The 17665-nt window shown below is 49.9% G+C and overlaps 1 protein-coding gene across 1 annotated transcript in view; it reads left to right on the top strand.

Moving 5' to 3' along the window:
- Nucleotides 1-387: 387 nt before the first annotated feature.
- KLHL17 (kelch like family member 17) overlaps nucleotides 388-17665 on the top strand; it is a 34306-nt gene continuing 17028 nt past the window's right edge. Inside the window, exons 1-6 of the mRNA XM_032232223.1 lie at nucleotides 388-700; nucleotides 9883-10142; nucleotides 11658-11779; nucleotides 12643-12864; nucleotides 13860-13976; nucleotides 16104-16317. Coding sequence (XP_032088114.1) covers nucleotides 9932-10142; nucleotides 11658-11779; nucleotides 12643-12864; nucleotides 13860-13976; nucleotides 16104-16317 — 886 coding nt within the window. The 5' untranslated portion in view covers nucleotides 388-700; nucleotides 9883-9931. The remainder of the gene's footprint in view (nucleotides 701-9882; nucleotides 10143-11657; nucleotides 11780-12642; nucleotides 12865-13859; nucleotides 13977-16103; nucleotides 16318-17665) is intronic.

The raw sequence follows: 17665 nt of genomic DNA, 5'->3' as shown, positions 1-17665 counted from the left end.
GAAACAGAGAGACAGGGAGAGAGAGAGAGAGAGAGAAGACAGAGAGACAGAGGGAGAGAGATACAAGGAGAGAAAGAGATATAGGGAGAGATACAGAGAGAGAGATACAAGGGGGGAGAGAGAAGGAGAGAGAGAGAGAGAGAGACAGAGAAAGAGATACAGAGAGAGAGGGAGAGACAGACAGATACAGGGAGGGAGATACAGAGAGAGAGCAGGAGAGAGAGACAGACAGAAAGAGAAACAGACGGAGAGAGACAGATACAGGGGGAGAGAGAGAGAGATACACACAGAGAGAAAGATACACAGAGAGAGAGACAGACAGACAGAAAGAGAGAGAGAAAGGGAGAGATACACAGAGAGAGAAAGAGACAGAGAGAGACAGACAGAAAGAGAGAGAGAAAGGGAGAGATACACAGAGAGAGAAAGAGACAGAGAGAGACAGACAGAAAGAGAGAGAAAGCGATTTGTCTTTTGGGAGCAGAGAAAGCGGCCGGCGTCGTTGGGAAGCTGCAGGAGAGACATTTCCAACCCCCCCCCCCCTCCTCTTCTTCCCGGAGCCGCCGAGCTGGGAAACGGATCGGATTTCTTTTTCCCCCCCTCCCGGGCGAACTTTGGCTACCCAATCCATCAATCTGGAGAACAAAGTGCCCGAGCAAGGACCCCACCTTTGCTGCTTAGCCCTGGAGGGTCCCGCAGCTGGGTGAGTCTTTTGCAGGAGGGGGGGGAGAGATTTGGGGGAAGTGGGGGAAGGGTAACAATGCTGGGGAGGGGTGTGGGGGGGAGGAGGGGTTTGAACAGGCAGCAGCTTCTGCCCACTCTGCACTGGGGGGGAGGGGGTCGCGCGTGGATGGGACGATGCTTCGGGTCGCAAGGCGGCTGCTTTGTTGCAGACTGCGGGGAGACCCCCCCCCCATCCAACACACACAGCCTCTGTCCACCAGGAGGAGGAGGGGGTTCAAAGCCAGGCCCTCCACCCTGAGCTTGACCCCCTCCCCACTATCTCCCCCATCTGGGGGTCGCCCCAGCTTTGCGGTGCACCAAAGGGGAAGACTGAGCCAAAAATCTCCGCCTGCAGCCATCCATCACCGGCAGCCTGGGAAGAAGGAGGGGGGGGGTAGGAAAAGCACCGCAGTGGATGGGGATGGGACACACACACACACACACACACACACCGACGGGCGTTGCTGAAATATCTGCCCCACTGTTGAGTTGGGGGCGGGAGGAAGGAGGGAGCCAAGAATAAGGGGGGGGGTATCCTCTTGCGCGTTGCGGCTGGGAGCGGGAGAGCCGCGCCGGTCTCCCTCCCCGGTTGAGTGATGGGGAGGGGGGGTTATTTAAGGTGACTGCTCAGCGCCAGACGAACGCAGTCCCCCCCCCCGCACTCGCCGGCTGCCTGCACGACGCCCCCTCCCCTCTCTTCCCTCCCTCCCCAAACAGCGCCATGCACCTTGCTGATTGTGCAAATTGTGGGATGGATTGGGGGGGGGGGAGTGCGTGTGCAAATGTCATCCTAGCAGGGCACAAGGATCGAGGGCAGGTAATAGATCCCTTCCCAGCCCTCTTTCTCCCCCCCCCCAAATTCTCATCCTCCTGCTTTCCCCCCCAGGATGGAAGAAATTTATGCTAGCCAATTTTTTTTTTTAAGCATCCCATTTGTTCATAAGGATGCTTAAAGAGAGCGAAAGGAATAACCCAACAGCAAATCAGACAGGAAACGGGAATCATGATTTTTATTTTTTTCTTAATTTCATTTTGATTCAGCATTTCTCAACATTAAAACCACAATGACACTTTGGCAGCTTTCTGCTATCCCCCTTCCCCATTTCTAATTTTGTCATTCTACGACCTGGGCTGCTTATGTCAAACGAGATCTTGTGTTGTTGTTTTTTTTTTTAAATCATATTTCCCTGTCAATAATATTGCCCATTAAAAATAATTCCAGTTTCGACCTAATAGGTCAAAACAGGAATTATTTTTATGGGGAATATTGATAGGGAAATATGATTTTAAAAAGCACTCAAGATCTAAATTGGACACGGCATAAACTGGCAGTCAGAATTATGTATGCAACAAAAATGGAAGAATAATTTTGCTCCATCGGAGGAAGAGGCAGTAAGGATAGTCCTGGAGCGTGCAGGGGTGGATAGACTCATAAAAGAGGTGAAAGATAAACAGATTATTCTAAGATATGGAATGAATGGTTTAAAAAGGGTTAGGAGAAACAGGTTATTCTAAAGGACAGAATGAATGGTTTAAAAATGGTGTAGAGGACAGGTGTAAAACTTACGGAAAGATTAAACAAAGGAGATATGGGAGATAGAAATGAGTAATAAATATGTACCAGTGGAAACGGCCCACGAGGAATGACTTGTCACTCAAGAAAGGAATATATTTGTACGTATAAAAACACTGGAATTACATGTATAGATAATGGCATATAGGAGTAAAGTGGGGGGGAAATGCACATATAATGGATGTATACACAGAAGGAAACTGTTAAAGTTGTTTCCTTTTTGTTCAAAAAAGAGCATGCTTAGAAATGGGAGCTTTTAAAAGGAGGGGGGTCTTCGCCACCCCCTCCTTCCCTTAAACCTCTGCTTATGTAGGGTTTGTCTCTCCTCTCCTCTTCCCCCCCCCCCACAGCCATCCCATCCATCTGTCCCAAAAAAGAGGAGCGAAAGGGGACATTTAAAAAATGTGACGTTTTTTTAGATCAGCTTGAATTGTGGTGGTGTGGGAGATGGGGTTATCTTGAGTCCTTTTTTTTGGTAGGCCAAGCTAGGAAGCGGGGGGGGGGAGAGAGAGGGAGGGAGGGGAGGGGATGGAAATGAATAGGGGAGGAGGGAAGTGCTTGTAAATAAATAATGACGCTTTATGGATTTCAGGTTTGACCTGGATTTTTATAGCTGCAGCTGTTGGCAAGAAGCAGACGGAAGCTCAGCTGGTCTTTGGTTGTCCCAATAACAGAAATGATGACGAAGGAGGAGGCAGCGTCACCCCTGGTTCTTGAATGCTTTTTCAGGGGCTAAGACGCTGAGTTTGTCAGTCGGAGAGGTTGGCCGTTTGGCGGTTCGAATCCCTAGCGCCGCATAACGGAGGGAGCTTCCGTGACTTGTCCCAGCTTCTGCCAACCTAGCAGTTCGAAAGCACGTAAAAAAATGCAAGTAGAAAAATAGGGACCACCTTTGGTGGGAAGGGAAACAGCGTTCCGTGCGCCTTCGGGAGTTGAGTCATGGCGGCCACATGACCATGGAAACGTCTTCGGACACTGGCTCTTCGGCTTTGAAATGGAAGCTCCCTCCGTTATGCGGCGCTAGGGATTCGAACCGCCAAACGGCCAACCTCTCCGACTGCCCCCTAGAGTCAGGATCAACTAAGCACATACGTGCGAGGGGAACCTTTACCTTTAAGGTGGAGGTTAGAGTGATTTTATAGTCCTTGCTAGCATAACTGGTGCACTATAATGTCACATTTCTGGAATGTTTCTGCTGGCAGATTTCCCCAAAAGAGAATCTAAATTATAAACTTCAGCAATGCAGCGGGTTCGGGCAGATGCTCCATTCAGAATTTCAGAACTGGGATCATCTTGGAGGTCATCTAGTCCACCCCGCTCCTTCATTATCTGCTAAAAGATTTGACTGAATCGATGGGGAAAGAAAGCCATCCAATAAAATAAGAAGCTGCTGGAAAATGTCCAGGGCTGTAGCCAATTACGTTTAGAAGAGGTATTGATTGACCAATACAGGTGGTCCTTGAGTTATATGAGCATAAATCAGTGGTGGGATTCAGCCGGTTCACACCTATTAACTTTTTAAGCAGTTCTGAGAACCGATTGTTGGAAAAAAATCTCCTTTTGTTTCTTTCCACTTTACAGGGCTAATCCTGTAAGGAAGGCAGGAAGGAAACATTCTGGTTCTATTTCTAGCCTAATCTTTATTGCCCTGCTTACAGAAACTGCCTCTCCCGTTAACCCCTTATTACATTGTAACTGCTAAGGCGAAGTGCCCATTGACATGAGTGACGTTGAGTTGGCCACGGCCGCCCGGTCACATGACCACAGAGCCACGCCCACCCAGCCGTTCATTGTTAAATTATTTGAATCCCACCACTGCCATAAATGCACCCCAAATTTATGTTGCTAAGTGAAACATTTGTTTTGCCCCATATTATAACTTTTCCTGTCACCGTCGTTAAGTGAATTGCTGCAGTTGTTAAATTAGTAACATGTTTGTTAAGTGAATCGGGCTTCTTCACTGACTTCGTTGGTCAGATGGTCACAAAAGGGGAACATGTGACCCCCTCCAGGATGTTGCAACTGTCATAAATATGACAAATATGGCATGATTTTTGTCCATTTTTGGGGCCATTTTCAGACTATTTTCCGGCGCTCTAGTGCCCACAAAGAACATGTATGCCGGAAACCAGAATGGCAGCTGGTGGTGGTGCACATGCCCACAGAGAGGGCTTTGCGTGCCACCAGCTCTACTGTCAGCGTTCCAAGTATCATGTAGAATTAAATCAGAGTCCAAGGCAAAACGATCCTTAAAGTTCCAATTTAATAAAGCAGACATCTTAGCACATCTGTGTTAATCCCAATTCTGGAAATGACATCAGAAATCCCACCCAGTTAAAAGTTCATGATCTTGTCCCCACGCCCACAAATCCATCACATGGTCCAATCTTCTTCTTCCACGCTGGCATCCACACCCAGCTGCTTCCGGTCAGGTGTGAAGGTGCGGAGACAAAAGATGACCTTGTTCTTCTAGAAAAGAATGACAATAACACATTCCGCAATCCTACTCCTTTCTATTCCCCGCTCCCATCAACTATACTAAAGAAACAGCATATTGAAATAAGAGAAAGTGTGGCAGGCCAAAATTCCAAAAGGAATATAATGGCAGGCCTGACATCTACACCATTTCTGAAAAATGTCCTGTCCAATACCTTTCCTGCTTTACAATGGAAGCAGTTTGCTGTGATGGCTGAAAAACACATGCACATCAAGATTTTTTTTGGGGGGGGGGTTATAATGTAGAGTATTGGGGAAGGGGCATCTGGTTAAATTCTTGCTCTGAGAATCTTCCCCCTGCCCGGTAAGGCATGCAATTGCTGCGTTGTGCTTTACCAAGATGCCACAATCTCGCCCGTGTGGATGTGAGGCTGGCTTCGCAGCCCTTGGAAATGTCAGCTGGAACTTTTTCAGCTGTTTCCCGAAGCTACCTGTATGAGCAAGCAGATTAATCTTGGTCTTTGCGTCATGTTCTTTTTCACAACGGGGCTATTTTTAGGAGAGCTGGAGGGCTACAAAGGAGAGGAGGGGGGAAGAGGGGGAGGAGGAGGGGCTGCTCCCTTAAAAAAAAAATGAGATGGGAGCTTTTTACCAGTAGGCAGAGATGCAAATGGAGAGATCAGGGATGTTGTAGTCCACTGGGGGGGCCTGCAGAGCTGGCAACAGAGTCGGACAGTGAGGAGGTTGGGGAGGAACCTGGGTCAGTCCTGGAGGCTGGGGAAGGCTCGGACGAGGGCTCTGTGTCGGAGGCAGGGAGGGGGCCAGGGCCATCTGGGAGTTATGTGCTGTCTCCGGAGCCCCCAAAGTCGGACGTCAGCGAGGCAGAGGAACAGGGGGAGCCTGGTATGCTGACAATCTGCAGAGCTGGCAGCAGAGTCGGACAGTAAGGAGGTTGGGGAGGAACATGGACCAGTCCTGGAGTCTGGGGATGTCGGCCCTGCTTCAGAGGCAGAGAGGGGGCCAGGGCCGTATGCCAGTTATCAGCTGTCTTCGAAATTGGATATATCAGTGGGGCAGAGGAACAGGGGGAGCCTGTTCCCAGTGTGCGCATGAACAGAGCTGCCAGAAGGCAAGAACAGTTAAGACAAAAGGGGCGACTCGGGAGTAAGGCTTGGAGATGATTGGCCCCCTCCCATAACACATAAAGGAGGAGCCAAGGCACGTGAGCCTTTGCAGGAAGCAACTTTGTTCGTCCTGGTCGGTTTAAATTCTGAAGCTCCGTTTTGACTCTGTGCTCCGTGTGGCCCTTGCAAAGCTAATTGGCAATTAGGTCTTTGGCAGCGTTTCAAGGGAGATAAAGGTGGGGGCTTATCAGCCTTATCTAGAAAGACTTTGGAAGACTTCTGTCGGACTCTTCACAAACTGTTTGTGACTCATTACGGGCTGTGAATGAACATAATTCACAGCCGTTGAAATAAAGAGAGGGTTTTGGGGGACTAAACGTGTGGTTTTTTACCGTCTTAGAACAAGGGCGAAATGTGAGGCTACAGAAGACAACGCTTCTTCACAGGTAGTCCTCAATTTACGACCACAGTTGAGCCCCAAATGTCTGTTGTGTGAAGCGAGATATCTGTGAAACAAGTTTTGCCCCGTTTTTGCCACTTTTCTCGCCACCGCTGTTAAGTGAATCACTGCGGTTGATAAGTCAGTCACCTGGTTATTCAGCGAATGCAGCTTCCCCGTGGACTTCGCTGGTTGGGAGGTGGCAAAAGGGGATCACACGATCCCCTGGGACGCAGCAAGTATCATAAATATGAGTCAGTTGCCAAGCGTCTGAATTGCGATTCCCCTGATCAGCTTCTGCCAACATAGAAGTTCGAAAGCAAGTAAAAAATGCAAGTAGAAAAACAGGAACCACCATTGGTGGGAAGGGAACAGCGTTCTGTGCGCCTTTGGCATTGAGTCATGCCGGCCACATGACCACGGAGACGTCTTCGGGCAGCGCTGGCTCTTCGGCTTTGAAACAGAGATGAGCAGCGCCCCCTAGAGTCAGGAACGACTAGCACATATATGCAAGGGGAACCTTTTACCTTTGCCCTTGACTTAACGAACACAATTTGGGCCCATTGCTAAACAAGGTGTTTTGTTAAGTTAATTCCGTCTGATTCTAATCACCTCCTTTTTGCCCTGGTTCTTAAGCAAACAACTGCAGTTGTTAAGTGAATCATGCAGTCATTAAGTGAATCTGCCTCCCCCCCATTGATTTGGTTTGTCAGAAGCTGCCTGTGAAGGTCCCAGATGGCAATCACATGATCGCAGGATGGTGCAACCATCGTAAATTACCAAGCACTAGAATTGTCAGTCCCGACACGGCCAGCCACGAGCCATTCAATCACATGACCATGGGGTACAGCAGTGGTTGTAAGGGTGAGGACCAGTGTAAGTCCCCTTTTTTCCCAGTGCTACTGTAACTCAGAGCAGTCGCTAAACTAATGGCTATAAGCTGAGGGATACCTGTATGGCAGGGGTGGTTTCTGGCTGGCATTATTGCTGGTCTGCTTGTGTGCGTGCTATGCACACATGAACAGTTCAATGGAAATTATTCTGCGCATGTGCAGAACTCAAAAAAAAAAAAGATGGCGGCGAAGGCATTGGTGACCAGGGAACCGGTTCAGAGGTGTGTCCAGCCTGGGTCGCTGCCGGTTCTGCAACCCAGGCCTTTATACCATGACGGGCTTGGCTGAACCAGGCCGAACCGGCAGGAACCCATCTCTGCTGTATGGGGGAAAAAATTCAGCACCTCGGAGAGCTCCCAAAGAGAGAGCTCTCTCTTTGGGAGCTCTCTCTTTGGGAGAGCTCTCCTGAAATCCTGGCTGAATTCTTCTATTCCTGTATGGGAAAGAAATTTCAGCACCTCGGAGAGCTCCCAAAGAGAGAGATGTGGCTCTCCTGAAATCCTGGATGAATTCGTCTATTCCCCATTTTAACCTGCGTTGTTACCATCTGGCATAGTTGCGTGTGGCCTGGATGATTCCCACTGGCCTTTGAGGTCTTTGAGGTTCAATCAAGATCACTGAGACCTCCGGGCCCTTCTTTCTAGAACGAAGCAAAGGAGAAAGACGCATAACAAAGGCAGGCCTGTGATTGTTCTCCTAACAATCGTGCGGATGGGAGACCCAATGATTGCATCCTTGCAATCAAAGCAGCTGCGAGGAGGAGGAGGAGGAGGGGGAAGGCAGCAGTCTGGCCTCCCCCCTCCCCAGGAATCGTTACACCTCGAGTTTTCTTCCAGTCCTTCGCAACCATTCATTACAACAGCCGGCTCTCCCACGCAATCATGAAGGCTGCAGACACATTTGTACAATCCATTGACAGTTGTGTGGGTGGCTCTCCCGAGTTGTTTCCGCTCCATCAGGCGCTCTTTCCCCCCCCCTTCCTTCCAGAGGGGAGTCCCCGCTCCACCCCTCCCTCACGGGAAGTTCCCACCTCTGCCATTTTGGGCATTTTCTCGGCCAAGTGGCTGAATTCCTGCATTGCTTGGCATTCATCTGTCAATCAGAGGCAGGGAAGGGAGAGAGAGCATGGGTGGGGACAGTGGTGGGATTCAATTTTTTTTACTACCGGTTCTGTGGGCATGGCATGGCTTGGTGCATGTGGCTTGGTGGGCATTGCAAGGCAAGGATACTGGAAAATCTCCATTTCCACCCCACTGCAGGGGAAGGATACTGTAAAATCTCCGTTCCCACCCCACTCCAGTGGAAGGATATTGCAACCTCGCCATTCCCTCCCCACTCCAGGGGAAGAATACTGCAAAATCTCCATTCCCACCCCACTCCAGGAGAAGGATACTGTAAAATCTCCATTCCCACCCCACTCCAGGAGAAGGATACTGTAAAATCCCCATTCCTTCCCCACTCCAGGGGAAGGATACTGCAAATTCTCCATTCCCTCTCCACTCCAGGGAAAGAATACTGCAAACTCTCCATTCCCTCCCCACTCCAGGGCAAGGATACTGCAAAACACACATTCCTTCCCCACTCCAGGGGAAGGATACTGCAAAATCTCCATTCCCACCCCACTCCAGAAGAAGGATACTGCAAATTCTCCATTCCCTCCCCACTCCAGGAGATGGGTACTGCAAGCTCTCCATTCCCTCCCCACTCCAGGGGAAGGATACTGTAAAATCCCCATTCCTTCCCCACTCCAGGGGAAGGATACTGTAAAATCTCCATTCCCACCCCACTCCAGGGGAAGGATACTGCAAAATCTCCATTCCCTCCCGACTCCAGGGGAAGAATACTGCAAAATCTCCATTCCCTCCCCACTCCAGGGGAAGAATACTGCAAAATCTCCATTCCCACCCCACTCCAGGGGAAGGATACTGCAAAATCTCCATTCCCTCCCGACTCCAGGGGAAGAATACTGCAAAATCTCCATTCCCTCCCCACTCCAGGGGAAGAATATGCAAAATCTCCATTCCCTCCCCACTCCAGGGGAAGGATACTGCAAAATCTCCATTCCCTCCCCACCCCACTGCTTTCCAGCTCTGTTCTCCTGTGCAGGGCAACAGAAGAAGACTCAGCCGATGGAAGACTGAGTCAACCTTGAGCCAGTCGGTCAGGGTCGAACTCCTGGCAGTGAATAATTAGTTAGAATTAGTTAGAATAGTTAGAATAATGCATTCTAACCACTGGGAAGAAAGGGAGGGAGGGAGGGAGGAAGAGAGGAAGAGAGGAAGGAAGGAAGGAAGGAAGGAAGGAAGGAAGGAAGAAAGGAAAGGAAAGGAAGGAAGGAGGGAAGGAGAAAAAGAAGGAAGGAAGGAAGAATAGCAATAGCACATACTTATATACTGCTTCACAGTGCTTCATAGCCTTCTCTAAGTGGTTTACGGAGTCAGCCTCTTGCCCCCAACATCTGGGTCCTCACTTTACCTACCTCAGAAGGATGGAAGGCTGAGTCAACCTTGAGCCGATTGGTCAGGGTTGAATTCCTGGCAGTTGGCAGTTAGCCTGCAATACTGCATTCTAACCACTGGGAAGGAAGGGAGGCGGGAGGGAGGGAGGAACAAAGAGAAGGAGGGAGGGAAATGCTTTATGACATTCGACCCACGATGGTCATGGGTTGAGGACTTAACTTGAATCTAATTTCTATAGAGAGGCCGAAAGGGCATTGCCGCGAGCCAGAAGCGAGCCGGCTCCCGCCATGGAGAACGGGATGCAGCTGCTCAACCGGGACGGCCACAGCATCTCCCACAACTCCAAGCGGCACTACCACGACGCCTTCGTCTGCATGAACCGCATGCGGCAGCGGGGCCTCCTGTGCGACATCGTGTTGCACGTTGCCGCCAAGGAAATCAAGGCGCACAAGGTGGTGCTGGCCTCCTGCAGCCCCTACTTCCACGCCATGTTCACAAGCAAGTATCTGGGGGTGGGGAGTGGGGGGGGGCTCTCCTTCTCGTTCTGGTCTACATCTAATGGAAATTCAGCCGCCAACTCATTTGGGTGGGGACAGCTGGAATCCTGTGCCGTCCTGCATCTAAACTTGCATTTATTTAATGGGTCAGATTTATAGCACATCTCTCCTCCAAGGACCGGGGTGGCGCAGTGGTTAAAACACTGGACTTGTTGGCTGGAAAGCTGCCGTTCGAGACCCGAGCGCTACACGATGGAGCGAGCTCCCGTCCTAGTCTCAGCTCCTGCCGTAGCAGCAAAGTTCGAAAACATGCAAATGCGAGTAGATGAATAGGTACCACCCCGTGGGAAAGTAACAGCTCTCCACGATGTCATGTGGACCATATAACCGTGGAAATGTCTTAGGACAGCGTTCGCTCAATGGCCTTGAAACGGAGAAGACCAGCACCCCCTACAGTCAGGAACAACTAGTGGAGTAAAATCCACAGAGATTCCTTTGTGACTTTCTCCACGAGATTAGATGTCTCTGACCTTGCCAACTTTTTGTAAAGCCATGGGATCAGGAGCTGGAGGGCCTGTAAATTCTTGTTAAAGAACTCAATGGCTTAGGGGTTAAGATATTGAGCTTGTTGATCAGAAAGGTCAGCAGTTCGGTGGTTCGAATCCCTAGCGCCACGTAATGGAGTGAGCTCCCACTACTTGTCTCAGCTTCTGCCAACCTAACAGTTCAAAAGCACCTAAAAAATGCAAGTAGAAAAAAATAAGAACCACCATTGGTGGGAAGGGAACAACGCTCTGTGCGCCTTCGGCATTTAATTATGCCGGACACATGACCACGGAGACGTCTTCAGACAGTGCTGGCTCTTCGGCTTTGAAATGGAGATGAGCACCGCCCCCTAGAGGCGAGAACGACTAGCACATATGTGAAAGGGGAACGTTTACCTTTACCTTTTTACCTAAGTTGATCAGATATTGGCCAAGGAAGATGCACAGATTTGAGGTCTACTTTCAAGTTACTTGTGAGGCATGCACCTCGTTGGTGAACGTGATTTATGATACAGACTGAGGGGAGGGAGGAAACAGGGGCAAAGTTCAGCCATAGTTAAAATGAGATCAGATCTGACTGCAATGGGGTATTGCTGAAATGGTGTTCCTAATAAATCACTGGATTTCTTTTGAAACTCGGCTGGAGGCTCATGGATTAATTAGGGCATCTTTCGGAAACCTGACAATACTTTCCACTTTTTAAAACTTTGGTGGCTATCTTAAACTTGTTGATGCCTCTCCTACAAGTTTCTCTTTAATTCCAGGTTGCTTCTCTCCTTGATCAGTTGCCATCCATTTCTTCTTGTCCTGCCTTCAGCTGCTTTGGAAAATAGGTTGACCCTCCTCTTTTTCTGGGGCAGCCCTTCAAATACTGGAATACCGCCCTCATGTCACCTCTAGTCCTCCTTTCTTCTAGATTAGCCAAACCCAATTCCATACCCAACCAATTTTTTTTTAATCTATTGGCACAGATGAGATGAGTGAGAGCCGTCAGACGCACGTCACGCTCCACGATATTGATCCGCAGGCTCTGGAACAGCTGGTCCAGTATGCCTACACTGCTGAGATCGTGGTGGGAGAAGGGAATGTGCAGGTAAGAATGGATCCATCCAGCAAGGATTCAAAGTGGGCCAACAAACAACACTTTTGGGGGACGAGCACTGTCAGTCCTGCTCCAGTTGGATCCCTTAGCAAAGAAAGACCCTCGACTCCCATTTGGTTGAACTGAAAGGTTCTTTTATTAAAAAGAGGTTGGCTGCAGTAAAGTCAGGCTAGATACAGAAAAGATACAGAGAGGTTTCCACACATCCCAGCCCTCCCTCCCATGACTGTCTTCAGCCAATCGGAACTCACTAAAGTGTTTTGAGAATGCTGAGGTGTTTGGGGGGGGGGGTATTTCACATTGTTTCTCAAGGTGCCTGGCCTTGGATTCCAAGCTTCTCTGCTCTTTATCAGAGGTACCTTCAAAAATTAGAGGAAGATAAGTGGATCAGATGGGGACGCAGTGGTTCAATGGCTAAGACACTGAGCTTGCCGATCAGAAAGGTCGGCAGTTCAGCGGTTCGAATCCCTAACACCATGTAACGGAGTGAGCACTCTTTACTTGTCCCAGCTTCTGCCAACCTAGTAGTTCAAAAGCACGTAAAAAATGTAGTAGAAAAATAGGGACCACCTTTGGTGGGAAGGGAACAGCGTTCCGTGCACTTCGGCATTGAGTCATGCCAGCCACATGACACGGAGACGTCTTCAGACAGCTCTGGCTCTTCGGCTTTGAAACGGAGATGAGCACCACCCCCTAGAGTCGGGAACGACTAGCACATATGTGTGCGGGGAACCTTTACCTTAATACAAAAGCTTTCCTTGCCCAGTGCGAGATCTAAGTTGTGGATTGTCTGTGGAATTCCTGGCCATAAGAATGCAGCCAAGAGTCTCTCTCTCTCTCTTTTTTTTCTTCAGACATTGCTTCCTGCAGCCAGCCTCCTGCAGCTGAACGGGGTGCGGGATGCCTGCTGCAAGTTTCTCTTGAGCCAATTAGACCCCTCCAACTGTCTGGGCATCCGAGGTTTTGCAGACACCCACTCCTGCAGCGATCTCTTGAAATCGGCGCATAAGTACGTTTTGCAACACTTTGTGGATGTCTCCAAGACGGAGGAGTTTATGTTGCTGCCTCTCAAACAGGTGAGGTTGGGGGAAGGGAGGTATCCAGGTGGAGGTAAAAGGATATCCAAGATCGGGTGGCAGAGGAGAGAGAGCGAGAGAGACATTGCTGAGAATTGTCTTTATCCAAGCCAATTCCATCCTTGGACCTAGGGAGACTCGTTGCTCAGAATTGTTGAGGTCAACTCCCATCTTCTTCGATCCGGATGGACCAATTGTTATTAATTGTCTTTGTTCAAGTCAGTTCCATCCTTGGATCCAGGGAGACTCGTTGCTCAGAACTGTCCTTGTTTAGGTCAACGCCATCTTCTTCGATCCAAGGAAACCCACTGCTCAGAACTGTCTTGGTCCAAACGAATTCCATGGTTGGAATGGTTCAACCTGGATCCAATTCATCTCGGATCCAGGTTGAACCATTCCTTGGAATTGTCTTCATTCAAGCCAATTCCATCCTCTCGGTTCCAGGTTGAACCATTGCTCAAAACTGTCTTTGTCCAAGCCAATTCCATCCTCTCGGTTCCAGGTTGAACCATTGCTTGGAATTGTCTTTGTTCAAGTACAATTCCATCCTTCGATCCAGGGAAACTCACTACTCAGAACTGTCTCGGCCAAGCCAATTCCATCATTTCGGATCCAGGTTGAACCATTGCTTGAAATTGTCTTTATCCAAGCCAATTCTCTTGGTTCCAGGTTGACCCATTGCTCAGAATTGCCTTTGTTCAAGTCAATTCCATCCTGGGACCCAGGGAGACTCATTGCGCAGAATTGTCCTTGTTGAGGTCAACGCCATCTTCTTGGATCCAGGGAAACCCACTACTCAGTACTGTCTTGGTCCAAGCCAATTTCATCCTCTTGGATCCGGGTTGAACCATTGCTCGGAATTGTCTTTATCCAAGTTAATTCTATCCTCTCGGATCAAGGTTGACCTGTTCTTCAGAATTGCCTTTATCCAGGCCAATTCCATCCTCTCAGATTCAAACTACCAAATATTCCTTTCTTTCCTTTCCTCTGGGCAGGTGTTAGATCTCATCTCCAGTGACAGCCTCAACGTGCCTTCAGAAGAGGAAGTTTACCGAGCCGTTTTGAGCTGGGTGAAGCACGATGTGGACAGCCGGAAGCAGAATATTCCCCGAGTACGTTGCTTTCCAAGATAAATTGTAAGCATTTGTTGAAAAGACGGATGATCTGGAATCACCCCGGGAGCCTCGCACATTCCTCCTCAGTTATGATGGAGAGGCTTTCCTTAATGCTTACAAATGTGGGTCTTGTTTCTTGAAGGGTTCTCGCCATCACCATTTCCCCAAATACTGTTTTTTGTTTTTTTTAAATATACCTTTTGGAGGATTTTCATATCAGAGACCTTTTCTGTTTGGATCGAAAGTGTTGTGGCCTGCCAGCAGAGCTGGCAGCAGATTCAGACAGTGAGGAGGTTGGGGAGGAAGATGGGCCAGTCCTGGAGTCTGGGGAAGGCTCTGATGAGGGCTCTGTGTCGGAGGCAAAGAGGGGGCCAGGGCCATATGCCAGTTATCAGCTTCCTTCAGAGTCAGACGTCAGTGAGGCAGAAGAACAGCTGGAGCCTGTTCCCAGTGTGAGTTACCAGACGAAGGGAACAGCTAAAGAACAGGGGGCAACTTGGGAGTAAGGCCACTAGTGGACGATGAACAGCCCCTCCCAGAGGAAATAAAAGAGGAACGAAAGGGGAGTGGAGTTTGCAGGAGACCCTTAGTTCTCTTAATTGGCTCATGACTCTCAAGAGACTCCTTGCCAAGTATTTTCTCGTACAGCCGTTGCGTTTGGAAGATATCAGCCTGGCAGCTCTCCAAGCCTGATAAGCTCTGTGGTTGTAAATTCACCCTTGAAAGACTGTTTGCCGCAGCGGTGGGTTCCTCTCCCTGTCGCTACCGGTACGCTGCTCACAGGGCCACGCATCCTATTCGTGCATGCGCTGCGCACGCATGCGCACTCCACTGCCCCTGCAACACCCAGCTGTTTGTCGGAGGTCGCACAGGCACAGCACACTTGGCGCGCATACACAATTGGCCGGTTGCTTTAAAAACAGGTATGGAACACAGGCGGGCTGGTGGGCCAAACGAGCCACTGTACCCGTACCCTGTCAGCTGCTCCCGGCTACTACCGGTACAGCCGTACCAGACTGTACCAGACTGTACCGGGTGGAACCCACCACTGGTTTGCTGGGACTTGGCTGGATGTGAATGAGAGGAATTCACCTTAGCTTTGTCGGGACAAGGAGCCTGCTTCGTGGTTTGGGGAACATCCATCTGGGTTCAGTTCCAAGTGGGGAGAAAGACACGGGACACCTGGAGGCTGCTTGGAAAGATGGTTTAATGGTGGACAGGACCACATGGCTTGAAGATGTTGGGTGAAGAAGAAGAAAAAGGGAGGAAATGCTAAGTTTTATACCCTCCCTGGGCTTTTGAATTTGAGCTTCTATTCTGATTGGTTGTCGGATTCCCGCGGGGCAACTCTGAAGGCTGTCCTAAGCTTGGTTGACTCTTGCTGGGTGATGGTGTAATGAAAGGACTTTGGGATTCCATTATGGCTCTGCCTGAAGGAGGTAGATCTGTGTTATGTAGAATCGACTGGCTCAGGCCTTAATGGCCCGATCGACAAAGGTGGTGGTGGGTAGTGTGAGTTTCTGCCCTCCCCCTTTAGGGGAAATATTCTGCCCTTTTACTATTTCCTACAATATTTCATTTTCCTAGGCGGGAGGGAGGAAGGAGGGGAGGAAGAGAAAGAGAGGGTATGAAGGAAAAGAAAAGACGTAGAGGGAGGGAGCGAGGAGAGAAGGAAGGAAGGAAGGAAGGAAGGAAGGAAGGAAGGAAGGAAGGAAGGAAGGCAGGCAGGAAGGAAGGAAGGAAGGAAGGAAGGAAGGAAGGAAGGAAGGCAGGCAGGAAGGAAGGAATTCATAGAAAGGGGTTTTGTTGGGACAAGGAGTCTGCTTTGTGATTTGGGGAAGCTTCCTAATTTTCTCCGCTGATTCTTGCATTGCAGCTGCGGTTTCCGAACCGTAGAACTGAAAGGGGCCTTCAAAGGTCATCTAGGCAAACCCTAACCCTCCACCAAGGGGCACGGGAGAAGTTCTCTTGAATGAAGCAGAATTGGGGAGATGGAAGCTTCTGAAGCGGAAGCTGATCTTCCCATCCAGTTTTTCCCCAGAGGGCAACCCAGGGCAGCCTTTTTGGCAATCTGCCCCCTCGCGTGTGAGGTCCTTTTTCTGGATTCTAATTCTTCCTTTGCAGCTCATGAAGTGCGTCCGTCTTCCCTTGCTCAGCCGGGATTTCCTGATGAGCAATGTTGACACCGAACTGCTGGTCCGGCACCATTCGGAGTGCAAAGATTTGCTAATCGAAGCCCTCAAGTACCACTTGATGCCCGAGCAGAGAGCAGTCCTGAGCAACAGCCGCACCCGCCCACGGCGCTGCGAGGGGGCCAGCATGGTGCTCTTTGCTGTGGGTAAGGCCTGGATGAAGGAGCAGAGCAGGAAGGAAGCGAGGGGAGGGAGCGGGGAGGGAGGAAGGAAAGAAAGTGGTGGAGGGAGAGAAAGAAGGGAGAGGAAAGGAGGAAGAGAGGGTAGAAATGAAAAAAGGTAGAGGGAGGGAGGGGGAAGGAAGGGAAGGAGGTAGAGGGAAGGAAGGAGAGGAGGAAGAGAAAGAGAGGTTGGGGGGAAAGAAAAGAGGGAGAAAGAGGGAGAGAGGAAGGAAGGAAGGAAGGAAAGGAGGTAGAGGGAAGGGAGGGAGGAGAGGTGGAAGAGAAAGAGAGGGTAAGAAGAAAAGACATAGAGGGAGGGAGCGAGGAAGGAAGGAAGGAAAGGAGGTAGAGGGAGGGATGGAAGGAAGGAGAGGAGGAAGAGAAGGAGAGGGTAAGAAGAAAAGACATAGAGGGAGGGAGCGAGGAAGGAAGGAAGGAAAGGAGGTAGAGGGAGGGAAGGGAGGGAGGAGAGGTGGAAGAGAAAGAGAGGGTAAGAAGAAAAGACATAGAGGGAGGGAGCGAGGAAGGAAGGAAGGAAAGGAGGTAGAGGGAGGGATGGAAGGAAGGAGAGGAGGAAGAGAAGGAGAGGGTAAGAAGAAAAGACATAGAGGGAGGGAGCGAGGAAGGAAGGAAGGAAAGGAGGTAGAGGGAGGGAAGGGAGGGAGGAGAGGTGGAAGAGAAAGAGAGGGTAAGAAGAAAAGACATAGAGGGAGGGAGCGAGGAAGGAAGGAAGGAAAGGAGGTAGAGGGAGGGATGGAAGGAAGGAGAGGAGGAAGAGAAGGAGAGGGTAAGAAGAAAAGACATAGAGGGAGGGAGCGAGGAAGGAAGGAAGGAAAGGAGGTAGAGGGAGGGAAGGGAGGGAGGAGAGGTGGAAGAGAAAGAGAGGGTAAGAAGAAAAGACATAGAGGGAGGGAGCGAGGAAGGAAGGAAGGAAAGGAGGTAGAGGGAGGGATGGAAGGAAGGAGAGGAGGAAGAGAAGGAGAGGGTAAGAAGAAAAGACATAGAGGGAGGGAGCGAGGAAGGAAGGAAGGAAAGGAGGTAGAGGGAGGGAAGGGAGGGAGGAGAGGTGGAAGAGAAAGAGAGGGTAAGAAGAAAAGACATAGAGGGAGGGAGCGAGGAAGGAAGGAAGGAAAGGAGGTAGAGGGAGGGATGGAAGGAAGGAGAGGAGGAAGAGAAGGAGAGGGTAAGAAGGGAAAAAAGAAAAGAGAGACAGAGGGAGGGGAGGAAGGAAGGAAAGGAGGAAGAGAAAGAGATAGGAAGGAAAAGAAAAGATGTAGAGGGAGGAAGGAAGGAAGGCGAAAAGGAAGAGAAAGAGAGGGTAGGAAGGGAAAAA

This window comes from Thamnophis elegans, chromosome 15 (genome assembly GCF_009769535.1).
Source record: "Thamnophis elegans isolate rThaEle1 chromosome 15, rThaEle1.pri, whole genome shotgun sequence".
In the NCBI taxonomy this organism is placed as follows: Eukaryota; Metazoa; Chordata; class Lepidosauria; order Squamata; family Colubridae; genus Thamnophis; species Thamnophis elegans.
The sequence above is the reverse complement of the archived record's forward strand: the minus strand, read 5'-3'. Positions and strand labels throughout refer to the sequence as shown.